Source organism: Lepisosteus oculatus, chromosome 9 (genome assembly GCF_040954835.1).
Source record: "Lepisosteus oculatus isolate fLepOcu1 chromosome 9, fLepOcu1.hap2, whole genome shotgun sequence".
Taxonomy (NCBI): Eukaryota; Metazoa; Chordata; class Actinopteri; order Semionotiformes; family Lepisosteidae; genus Lepisosteus; species Lepisosteus oculatus.
This window is the reverse complement of record NC_090704.1, coordinates 43,497,765-43,509,957: the sequence shown is the minus strand read 5'-3', so window position 1 is coordinate 43,509,957 and position 12,193 is coordinate 43,497,765. Positions and strand designations below refer to the sequence as shown.

At 42.1% G+C, this 12,193-nt stretch overlaps 1 protein-coding gene across 1 annotated transcript in view; it reads left to right on the top strand.

Moving 5' to 3' along the window:
* Nucleotides 1-242: 242 nt before the first annotated feature.
* Nucleotides 243-12,193, top strand: part of cox10 (cytochrome c oxidase assembly factor heme A:farnesyltransferase COX10) — a 46,553-nt gene continuing 34,602 nt past the window's right edge. The window contains exons 1-4 of the mRNA XM_015356634.2: nucleotides 243-355; nucleotides 1,609-1,748; nucleotides 2,285-2,612; nucleotides 5,650-5,774. Of these exons, the coding sequence (XP_015212120.2) occupies nucleotides 319-355; nucleotides 1,609-1,748; nucleotides 2,285-2,612; nucleotides 5,650-5,774 (630 nt within the window). The 5' untranslated portion in view covers nucleotides 243-318. The remainder of the gene's footprint in view (nucleotides 356-1,608; nucleotides 1,749-2,284; nucleotides 2,613-5,649; nucleotides 5,775-12,193) is intronic.

Here is a 12,193-nt window from a genome sequence, read left to right as displayed (position 1 = left end):
TACCGAGGTGAATTTTATTTCTAACTTTTTGATTTATAATAACATTGTGCCTTCGGCGCTTCAAGTTCCTCACATTAAAGCATAATGTACATACAGGGGCGAACACGTGTATCATTCCCAAAGATAAAGGGCTAATTTGTTTCTCGCCCTTTCTGGAGATGGAGAATTCACCCTCACTCCGGCACACTTCTGCGTGCGTCACATTTACTATCCCTTCCCTATTAGGAAGTAACCCGGAAGGGATTCGGCTTCTTGGAGGTGAACATGGCGGCTTACAGTACGTAAAGAACACGATGTGAAGCCGGCGCTTCATGCTGCATGATCATGTACAAGACTCCGTGTAGGAAGCTGACAGGTATGGATCCAATACCTGATAAATTCTGTGGGGCGAGTATTGTGGCCCTCGGTTTTGACAAACTGTCGGAGGTCGTCGGAGACAATAAAAAAGTGATTTTTCAGTTTGCAATGGCCATGTATATTTTGCCTGACCTTCTTTACAACCTTGAAATTAACTTGACAGTGTGCTTCACATTGAGCAATTTAAGCAAAATAGCGAGTCACTTAGCATTGTAAGGATATTCGAATTTACATATTAGGAATTTCTTCTGTGCCTTTTTTTTCATTTACGCTTTAAATGGTGAAACCCCTTCCCCCATACTGTATAGCTGCTCACTCGTACTCAACACTTTGCAGTTATTTGTAATAATAATAAGAAGAACAAGAACAACAACAACAACGTCGGTGTGTAACAGTTTTAAATGAACTGGATTGGCCTTCATATAAGTCATCCAGAACATATTTAGAATTTACTATTTTAGCACTGGGTACACAATCCGTTTTCCGTCCCAGTTAATCCTCTAGCAAAAGTAACATTCAGATAGTGATTTCGCGAGTGAAATTAACAATATGTTGTTCTCTACTTGACCTTGATGTAACAGAAAAGTGGTAACCCATTGTTGATGCAGGAGAACTAGAACTTTGCTATTGCCCTAATAGGTCACCGATAAACCGGAAATGTGTGAAGATTTGGACCACATAGGAGTTTTGATCTACGAATTGTGCTTGGCTCATATGACTCGGGAATAGTGAAATACGGTCTTTGGAAGTTACAGGGCTTTGATGTTTTTGTGTAAGCTACTTAACTGACCAGCTCGTCTGTTTCAGTGGTCAAAGCGACTACTTGTTTCACCTGTTCGTAAATTAGTGATTTAAGGGTGGTAGTTACTAGCTAATTGATCCAAAGATCAGGTCCAGATCTTTCTCAAAGCAATTCAGTATATCACACATACTTGTATAAAGAAACATAACCTTAAAACCTTCTACGTTGAGACTCTCCAGAACAAGGTTTGGCCACCTGCTGGATTTCAACATCAAGCTACGGTCAGTAGGAAATCTGTGTGATGATATGTACAGAGTCAGTAAAGTCAAGCAGTGTCATATTATTGACTAAAATCAATATCTGACTGCCTAAAAACCCAGTGGAAATGAAATCTGATTTATTTGAACTGTGATTGAAAGCCCATTAACACAAGGTGAGAAACTGTTTTAAAATGTCTTTTGAAAATCATAGTACTGGCCCGTTGTGTGAATGCTGTGTCTGTATTCCAGGTCTGGTAGGTTCTTGCGTTTTCCAAAGTCTTGAAAATGGAGCCAGGAGTGGCCACAGCACTCGCTGCCTTTTACAGCTGTTCAGATCCAGCACTTGTGAGCGCATTACCTTTCAGCACCTTAACTTCCTAAAGCGCCAGGTAAGAACCGTTGTTCATTTTATAGACCTCCATGGCACTCCGATAGTTCTCTTGGATTGAGGCAACAATGAGTAACGTCACAAAGAGATTGGACAAACACCATACCTTCAGCAGTAGATTTGTTGATTTTTCATATTTTTTCCATTCAGTTTTATAATCTGAAGTGAGCAGTAAGACCTGTTAGTTCATTACTATTTGATTTTGATCTTGGGGCTCTGAACCCACATGCAGATCCATTTATTATTTTGCCTGTGAGTGCAGAAACCACATTGTTGTGCGAGACAGAACCTGGTAGAGGAGGGGTCTGAGGCTAGTGCCCTGTTGGCCACACGAGTCATTGTTTTGCTGGAAAAGTAAGAGCGCTCTGGCTGAGTAGCCAGCTGAGCCTGAAAAGGCAACATCAGGACCTCGGGTTTCAGTCTGTGCTCTAAATGCCTGACTGTGCTGCTTGAGCCTCTCGGGAGAGCATGTGATTTCTGATGAGCGCCAGTGTGAAACCCCTCCTTTTACTTTGTTTTGTTTTCTCTTTTGTACAGTATGTCACCAAAAACACCAGGGGTTTGTGCCAGAGGGCGAAAGCCAAACAGGAGCATCTGGTAGCCCCCCTAGAAGATCAGCAGCCCCTCCTGCAGGAAGAAACGGTTATCCGACGAGTGCAGCAGATTCCCACTCTCAAGCCACCCCCATGCACTGTAACTTTACCCAGTGAGACCTGCATACAGGAAGGCAAGGCATCTGTCCCTGTTTCCGAGGAGCCTGCTACTAGTCAGGATGCTCAAAAGGAGAAGCAGTGGAAGGAGGTCAAAGTGAACCTGGAGGATCTTCCTGGGATCTATGCACGACTGTCCAAAATCAAATTAACAGGTACTCTATCTGCTCTCTGTTCCCAGTGTACTGTGATAGCCAGGGTTTCAGAGTTGTGGACAACCACAGTTAAGTGAGTTTGGGTGGCTTTTAGTTTGATTGAAATTGCATTTCAGCATCATGATCCACGGTAAGTTTTCAGTGTTTGAAGCCTACAGGTGTTGTTCTTGTTATCATCTAATGAAAGGAAAACAAAGTGCACTGTTTCTTCAAGCTTAAGGGTTTTGTTTCTTATTCATACTCATGCAATGACCATTTGAACATTCAAAATCAATATAGGCCACTTGCTAAGTCATTCATCTGTATTTGTTCAATGATTTTGCATACTGTGAAATCTACAAGGAAAATGGTTTAGATGTTTGTTGAGAGCCTAATAGCATAATTCTCACATTGGTATATTCTAGTAACCCCTCTGTTTAAAAGACTTGGCTTTAACAGACTTTGAATTTAACCAGACGGGGAATTTAGTCTGTAAAAAATACAGGACTTTCCTAATAACAATGGGAAAATGTACAGAGAATAAAACAAGGTAAAATGCATACTACATAGGTTTAAATTCCGAAATATCAGTAGTGCCTAATATAGGGTAGGTCAGTTACATAAGAAAGGTGTTGTTTTGTGTTTCATATGCTTTAGCAAATTTTATACAGTATATTTCTTACACATAATAAAGAGCTTATGTTTTTGATACAAAAAGGCAGAGACTCAGTTTTCATTAACTGTATTGATTGCTATTGTTAAAAAATTATTCAGAATATCCTGAACCCTTGTAGATATATATTTTTTATTTTCATATGATATTGTATTTGTAGGCTGCGAGAACGTGATTTGCGATTGAACAGACATTCAGCAATTACATACACTCCTTCCCCCCATCACTCCGTTAAACTGAGGGTTTACTGTGCTTTCGACCACTGGTGTGGCATTAATAATCTGTTCACGTATCTGTTCTGGAATGCCCAAAATCTGTACTTTTTATAAAGATGACATATCCGAGGAGATGGTTTTGTTTTTTTAAAGACTGGGTGTCAAGGTTTGAGAAAAGAAAGGGAAGCAACCAGAAGCTGATAGAGTGTGAGCCCGTCAGAGTCCAGTACTTGCCTTGCCAAGAAGGATCAGAAGAAAAGTGTGAGCCGTGGCTCTTGAATCAAGGCTGTGTGGGTTTCCCTATCTCATTGTCTCTCTGGTCTGGGATTAAGTATAAGAGGAATAATAATAATAATAATTGCTTACACTTATATAGCGCTTTTCTGGACACTCCACTCAAAGCGCTTTACAGGTAATGGGGACTCCCCTCCACCACCACCAGTGTGCAGCCCCACCTGGATGATGCGACGGCAGCCATAGTGCGCCAGAACGCTCACCACACATCAGCTATCAGTGGGGAGGAGAGCAGAGTAATGAAGCAATTCATAGAGGGGGATTGTTAGGAGGCCATGATTGGTAAGGGCCGATGGTTGAAATTTGGCCAGGACGCCGGGGTTACACCCCTACTCTTTTCGAGAAACGCCCTTGGATTTTTTATGACCACAGAGAGTCGGGACCTCGGTTTTATGTCTCATCTGAAGGACTGCGCCTGTTTACAGTATAGTGTCCCCGTCACTATACTGGGGCATTAGGACCCACATAGACCGCAGGGTGAGCGCCCCCTGCTGGCCCCACTAACACCTCTTCCAGCAGCAACCTTAGTTTTTCCCAGGAGGTCTCCCATCCAGGTACTGACCAGGCTCACACCTGCTGAGCTTCAGTGGGTTGCCAGGTGTGAGTTGCAGGGTGATATGGCTGCTGGCCGAATGACTTCCATGAGGAGGCACTTCAGCCCTTGTAGTCCATTTGGTAGTTAGCAGCTAATTGACCCTGTGTTATCAGCCATTAGTTCCTTTAAAAATAACAGGGTGTCAGCTCCAACAACGTGGCCGAGCAGCTCGTTCAATACACCCACGGCGCTGTGGTTGAAGATGTTTCCTGCACTTCCATGTAGTTTCCACTAGTGTCCTCTGGTCTGCGTTTCACTGTTCGTTTTGAAGACGTCTGGAGGACAAAACACTTTGTCGGTGTTCTTGTGTATTTTGATTACTGTGACGAGGTCCCCCTGTGATCTCCTCTACTGAAGACTCACAAAGTTCATGTTCTTTCAACCTGTGAATGTAGGACGTTCCCTGACGAGGAAGCACGGTACTTCTTATTGATTTGTGTGTCGGGCAGCATGTAGACATAGTCAGCACTGCTGCTGCCTAACTACTGGATCTTGGGATTGATTCCGCCCGGCTGTGCCCTGCTCTGGGGTCCCATCCTGTCCAGTTTTTGTCCTGCCCTGTAAATCCAGGATGGGCTCTGAGTCGCTGCAAAACCTTATCAGGAATATGTGGCTTTCTGACAATGGATGGATGGTTTTGTGTTACTTTTACTGATACAAAAATGCAAAACGCCTCCAGGTTACACCGTCTCAACAGGATCTTTTCTTGACTTAATCCTGGGTAGAGTAAGATATGGATGTTTGCCTAACCTCTTGATTCATTGTTACGGGGTATTTGCACAGAAGGTTTTTCATTTTCTTTTGTAACACTACACCAGGTGTTTTGTATGGCTTCTGGGAACAGTGAATTGAGACCATAGATAGCATAACTGTTGAAAAGCAAGCAAAAGATAGATGTAGAGGAGCAATTAACAGTTTATATAATGTCCCTGTTGTTTTTGATTGATTAGAATTAAAATCAAATGGAGACTATCTTGCCAATTTGAGTATATCTACTTGGATTTGTATCCCACGATGCCATCTGGCAAAACATTTGATGTCTTGCCAAATGAAACAGATTTGCAGCAGCTTAAACTTAATCTGTCAGAATTAGTCTGGAATCAGGTATAATTATTTATGCATTTTGTTTTCCTAACAAATTAATTTCTCAGTAATGAAAGACTGATCTCATAATTGTGGATAAATGACAACACAGAAAGCTCTGGTAAATAAAATCAAAATTCTCCTTTTCCTGATTTGTCCTTATCTGGCTGAACATTTTCTTTCATCTGTCTTTTCTAGCCTTGGTTGTCACAACAGCCTCAGCTGGTTTTGCGATGGCACCGGTGCCCTTTGACCTTGGCTGTTTCCTCCTGGCCTCCCTGGGAACGGGCCTGGCTTCCTGCGCTGCCAACTCCATCAACCAGGTCAGTCAGTCAATTTCACATGCGTGCCGCCGGCTGGGCAGCAGCTGGCACCTGCCACGTTTTAAAGGGGGTTCTTAATCATTCTGCCCGATACAAAAGGATAGCCTGCTGCTCGCGTGATTGGTGCAGTCACTCCTCCATTGCCAAGACTGACAGGTCTGATACCAGTATTAAGTGGCACCAGTGGGAACCCATTCTCCTGGCCACCCTTGATGTGTCACGTTAGTATTAAACAAGGCTTATGCCTCACTGATACAGAGAAGGATTTCTGCAGGACAAGAGGTAAACTTGGAACTCTTCTGAGCATTTTAAGACCAAAGCCGTAAACAAATTGGTGTCCTTATTGATTTTTTTTCAGAAGTGATTTAAGATTTTTGCAGTGTAAGATGAGCGAGTCAGTGTTTAAGCACGGGTGGAGTACAGTCATCTGGTAAAATCTACTGTTTTATGACACAAAGTCAAAAAATATGTTTCATATTGCATATGTATCCATTGTTTCTAAAAACCAGGAGAGCCGGTTATGTTATTTTTCTGGAGTGGTGCATTCCTTGCCTGCGATGCATGTTTTGAAAGCAGCAAATCATAGAACACAGACTATTATTTTTCTTGCTGAAAGCTTTTCAAAACCCACAATAACAGGGCAACCACTCGAAAGTTTTAAATACCTAATCAGCTTCTTCTTTTTGCTTTGTGTTGACATTATCCATAGGAATGCACTCCGTGACTTAACAATATTAGTTTAATGGCTGACCTTTCCTGCAGCCCTTCGTTGAACTCCATTTCAAGTGGCTGCAGTCTATAATTTAGAGTAGGCGCTGATTATACAGCAGGCTTAAGCCCTGGGGCTTGTTAGCTTGCCTGTAGCCTGCCTTTGCGATAATTTGTAGAGCCTCTTGCCTAATTGGATGTTGAAACAAAATTGAATGACGGCAGCATAAAACCTTCAATTTCTGCTTTGCTCTTCTCTCGTTCTTCTGGACCGAAGTGATCCGATTTCTCCCAAACAAATTGTCTTCAGACTAACTTCTTAAAAGTAAGGTATCGGATATGTATGTTGACCTTAAATTAGGTCCCGTGCATTTGATAGTCGTTAGGCTGAAAAACCACTTAGATCACTTTAAAAAAAATACAGAATGAATCTAATTGTGTGAATTTTGTCCCATTTTTTTTTTTAGTGTGCATGATCCATGCGAGCAATAGTTAGACATATATGTATGCTCACGACACGCGCGGAAGTTCTTTTTTCATTCACAGTCTAACCTCGTTTTCACCCTTAAACTGCAACAAGTGTGCTTCAGTGTTTTAAAAGGGCTATGAATTCCAAAAGTAAGTTGACCACAACTGGGATACAACAGACACGCCCCGAACTGAGATTGACATTAAAATTTGTCTCTCTCTCCTGCCGCGAATCTATAGTACCGGGCAAAAATTGCGGTGTCTTTCTCCTTCCTTCCACCCCTCTTTGTTCCTGTGAGTATTTCTTGTTTTGACTGCAGAGGTGGCCTGGGGCGTACAGACGGCACTGCCTTTCATCTCCTCCCTGATCAAAAGCCTGCACACGGTGCTTATTACAAGCGTGGTTTCTGGTTGAAGGTTAAGGTGAAGTGAGACGATGTTGGAGTGATAGTTGTGATTGGGAAGGTGGGGCCGGTGTGTGGAGGCTGGACTCATTTACAGGACATGATAGATGGAGGAAAGCTGAAGCTTCTGAGACCTATTACTGTAAAAAGTCATGTCAATTCTACTGCGTTTGATGTGCCATGCCTTTGAAGTCTAATAGGCAGGCAAGGTTAAGGAAGTGGTTAGTTTCTTGGGTTAATTTATGAATCAACTGCAAAATATGGGGGAATAAATTTTAAGGAAATGTAAACTATCTTGGGACTCTTTGAAATGGAATTATACAGTAGGGTGATATGAGATCGTAGAAACTAAGGACGTTATTATTAAAGGTGACTGATTACTTGTGGATGTCCATTTTTTTTGTCATGAAAGTCTTCTCTTTACTTTACTTTTGGCACCAGCTACAGTGGATGTTTATGAGGACTGGACTCTGGTTTCAGGCTTGACGTCCGTGTTTCCCACTTGGTGTGGCGAGCAGAGCTCACTCGTTTGCAAGCCTGTGTCTAGATTCCTATAATGGATCCTTGCTCACCTTGGTAGTAGCTTTCATGCTTTAAAGCCTAGCTTTAATAAAAAAGCTGCATATTTCGTCTTATGCTCCTTGTGACACTGGTCTCCATTGCCAGGTTCTAACTCATACTCATGGTATTTTTCAGTACAGTAGTTGCAAGCAAAGTATTCCATCTCACAAAGTGTAGTATTGGGGAAAAATAAATGATTTCTACCACTGGTACACACCTCCTGTCCAGACCTGTGGCAGTGTTTGCTGGGTTTTGCTCCAGCTGATGATCTAATTGAGCTAGTTTAGCTTAATTAGCTTAATTTGAGCAGTTTAACACTTTTCGAGGGTCATCAGCTGTTGATTTAAAGAGAACTCTAAAACATGCTGGATTCTCGCCCTTGAGGACTGGTGTTACACACATATGGTCTTTTTTTAAACCAGGCTGTCTGCTTGCTCATTGTACATTTTGTGGTTATAAGCAGGCTGATGCCCATTCTGATTCGTCTATCTCAATGTCTTGGCCAAACCAATACAAGAACTAGTCTTGGACTCTGGAGACAGTCTTAAGATTTTGCTCCTGTTCCACTTAACATTAAAATAAATTTAATGATGAAAATTTTTTAATTATGAAAAAACTGGATTTGATTTGGTGTAGAGCAGAGATCTCCACCTCTGGAGAGCTGGAGAGGTCTAAGCTGCCATGTGGCTATTAAATTAACAATTCCTAAAGCCTTGGTACAACTTGATTGTGATTGATTTAGCAGGTGATTTGTTAAACCGAGTAATTTAGTGATTGTTTGGAACCAAAACCTGTGTACCCTCCTATCTCCATGGACAGGTTTTTTCAATTGCACAGATGCTTTGTCTAATTGATCAATAACTTATAGGGGTTCCCAGTGTTAAGACCTTATAAGACCAACTCGGAGGTTGTCTAGGACCTGGGTACGAGATGTCTGGTGAAGGGTGACAAGTACTTTATGTAAATGCCTACATCTGAAGGCAGAGTGCAAAGAGAGAGAGAGTGACTAGTTACATTTTCTTCAATCAAACTGCAATGTGGGACATCCAGGAATCATATCTAAGTCTGTGTCTTTACTAGGTGCTAACATTGTTCTTCTTTGCTTAATTAAAAGGTTAGCTAAAACAAGGAGAGTAATTAAATATTCAACGCTCTTCATTTTAAAGTTTTGTTTTCGGAAGAATGTAATTTTCTTAGCGTAATTATACGCATCGCAGCTGAAAGACGTCAAGTGACGCGTAATCATACAGTGTTCGCTTATGCGGCAGGCTTCAGATCTTCTGATGCAGCCTGGACACATTCTGCACTTCCTATCATGTTTCCATCCTCTGAAAAAGAAAGAAAGCGGAGGTGGCACGCCCTTACCTGTGTAATAGATCTGAACACTTGGGCCTTTTTTTAGTTTTTGCAGTCCAAAAAAAAAGCTTCAGATGTGGTGCCAGTTTTGTAAAAACTAAATAATGCCATAAAGAGAGGACGGGGGAGGGGGGAAAGCACGGGCTGATCAAAGGCTCTGTGGAGATCGAGAATAAAACAAAGGGCAAAAAATGTGGTGGTTTATCGTACGCTGTCTTCCATTGTTTTCTGGAATCTGTGGGCCTGGCTTGATCTTGAAACTTCACAGACTTGGAGCAAAAGACTGAATGTGACCACATAACCCGCCGACACACACACACACACACACACCCCCGGGCTCATTCCTTCCCTCCTGGGAATCTTTTTAAAGGATTAACTTTTAAAAACGTAAAGGTTGGGGAAACGACAAGAATGGAATTGCTGAACCTCAACACCTCAGCCTCCGCCAAGGCCTTTCTCTCTGGAGTGGAAGCGCTGTGGGCCCTGTGGATTTTTGCGTTTCTTTTCTAGAAAAAAAAACAACGAATTGGCTCGCGGCTGAGTGCTGAAGCGAGGGACAGCTACCTAGGGGGTTAGAAAATCTGTAAATACTGTACCTGGGTCTCCGGTGGCTCTGACTGGAGTCTTTTCATCAGTCAGCATCTCCAGACCAGCAAACAGAACCAAGGGTGTAGGAAACACTTCTGAAAATGTCAGTGTTGTAAGATTGACAAAAACAAAGCTGTGGGAATTTTTTTTTACACAGGAACCTTATCTAGAGCCAGTACCCTGCAATATGGACGGAGAAATCGAGTTAGTCTGGCTGTGTAGGAGGGGATTGGTTTCCTGCTTAGGTATCACCACTCCTTGTGTTAGGTCAAGACAGACAAAGTAATAATTCTGTAAAAGTCAAAAGAATTGCCTAACAAAATTTCGCTCCTGAGTTCTGGAACATAAAACTTAATTGCTTAAAGTCATAAGGGAGCTTTGGGGTTCGTGACCTCAGTGCTTGGGAAGGAAGCTGTTTTGACATCGAAAACCCTGAGGTCAGCTTCTGAAGATTAAACCACAACAGCAAACACTGCAAACTGGTGGGTGGGCAGCTCCAATATACTCTGATATAGCATTTACAGAATTCATCTATTAGTCGCTTGTGTTTTCTAATGAAGCAGCTTTGGTAACGTAACTTCTTAAACCTGCTCTAATTGCATACAAACCTTGAGAGAGATGGTGAGCAAAAGCCTCCATGATTGACATTCTTGCTTGACAAAATTAGAGGCCGTGATGCCCTTGCGGTAGGAGCCCAGACCAGGCCTGTTCCACAAACTGGAAGCTCAAATGGGAGCCCTTAAATGAAATGAAGAAGAAGCTGAACAAAGCAGGCGTTGTTCAGGGTGCAGTGTCTTTGCTAGAGGTAATTTCTTCAAGCGAGTGTTGCAGGAATAAGGCTGTAATTGGCAGTGAGTGTGTGCTCCCTGAGGTCATCAGAGGAATGGGTTTCAGGGTGTTCCAGGACTCGGCTCTCCCCTGCTGCTATCAGTCCACACTTCTCGCTAATTCACCTTAATTAGATAATTGGCTTAGAAGACTGTTCCAAGCTGTGCTAAGAATCCCGGGGGCAGGGAAGGCCAACAGCAAAATAAATAGAATCAGTTGATTTTTCTTCATTGAACCGAGAGATTAGAAGATTTATTTTAATTATTGGTTCCCCCTTGGACAACCACCCTAAGAGCTCCATAGTCCCATTGAAACGGGGCACATGCTGCTACATTCAGTTGCTGGGGTGTGTGAAAGCCTCAATTTTGCACCTTACCGTCTTCAGACAGTAAAGTCGAGGAATGAATGGGCTGCACATTTTTCCTCTGATTGGCTTCACTAATGTTTCTACACCAGTAAGCATTTTTGTTGGCTCCTTCTTGCCCACTGAGCCCCATGCGATACTGTTTGTGTTGTATGGAAAACGTGCAAAGGGGAATAAAGCAATTAAAAGATTGATTGGATTTTTACTGTTTGAATTTCTTCTTGGAGAGGATCTTGGAGAGCCTCGTTAAGGCTTTGTTGTTATTCCTGGGGGACAATGTGTTCACCTTATTTGTCTGAACAGCTGAAATATGAGCAGGAACAAGGCCTGAAGCGGTCAATAAGCTATCAGCTCCTGGCTTCACAAACTTGGTAAGCTCTTCCTTTAGGGCTGTGTGAGCATAGCTGGCAGGCAGCATTAAAGCAAGCAAATGGCTTTGCCTGTTTTCACTGACAGGAAGGAGCTATGGGAGAGCTCTTTGCTGGCCACAGGGTAGAAGAGCACACATCGTTTAGTAATTTGTTCAACACAGGTTTCATTAATAAGATATAAGCTGCAAACATATTAATCAATTACATTCATATTTAGCATCGTTTGATCGGAGCATTCTCAGTGCACTTCACGTAAATTATGAGAAGAAAAATGTGCAGAAGAAGCAGTTGGGTCATAGAAAAATTCACATCTTTTCGGCTGTGGATCCTTCTTCTCTACAGCCGAAACATTGTGTTTCTTTTCTTCTGTTTCTGTTCTTCTCCCTACTTGAACTAATACAAAAATTGCTCTAATTATGAAATTAAAAGGAAGAATTAAGTAAGGTATCGTAGGCCATCGGGAACAAGTAAGTCTCAGCAGAGTGGGCGTTTTTGATATGATCAGGAAGTGTGTTCTAAAGAGAGGGGTCTACCGCAGAAAAGGCTCGAATGGGCTGCTTGGACCACTGTACTGTACAAAGGACCAGGCAGTGGCATTTAATGGAAGCAACACAATTCTTTTAAGCATAATATAAAATTCACCTTAGAAGGAATTTACATTAAAGAAAAAAAAATCTGTTAATTAGAATATTTAAAGTAAATTCTCTAATTATCACTCAGGGATGTACCTGTTCTTAAAGCTTGACATGAAGTTGTTAGTTTGATTAAGGT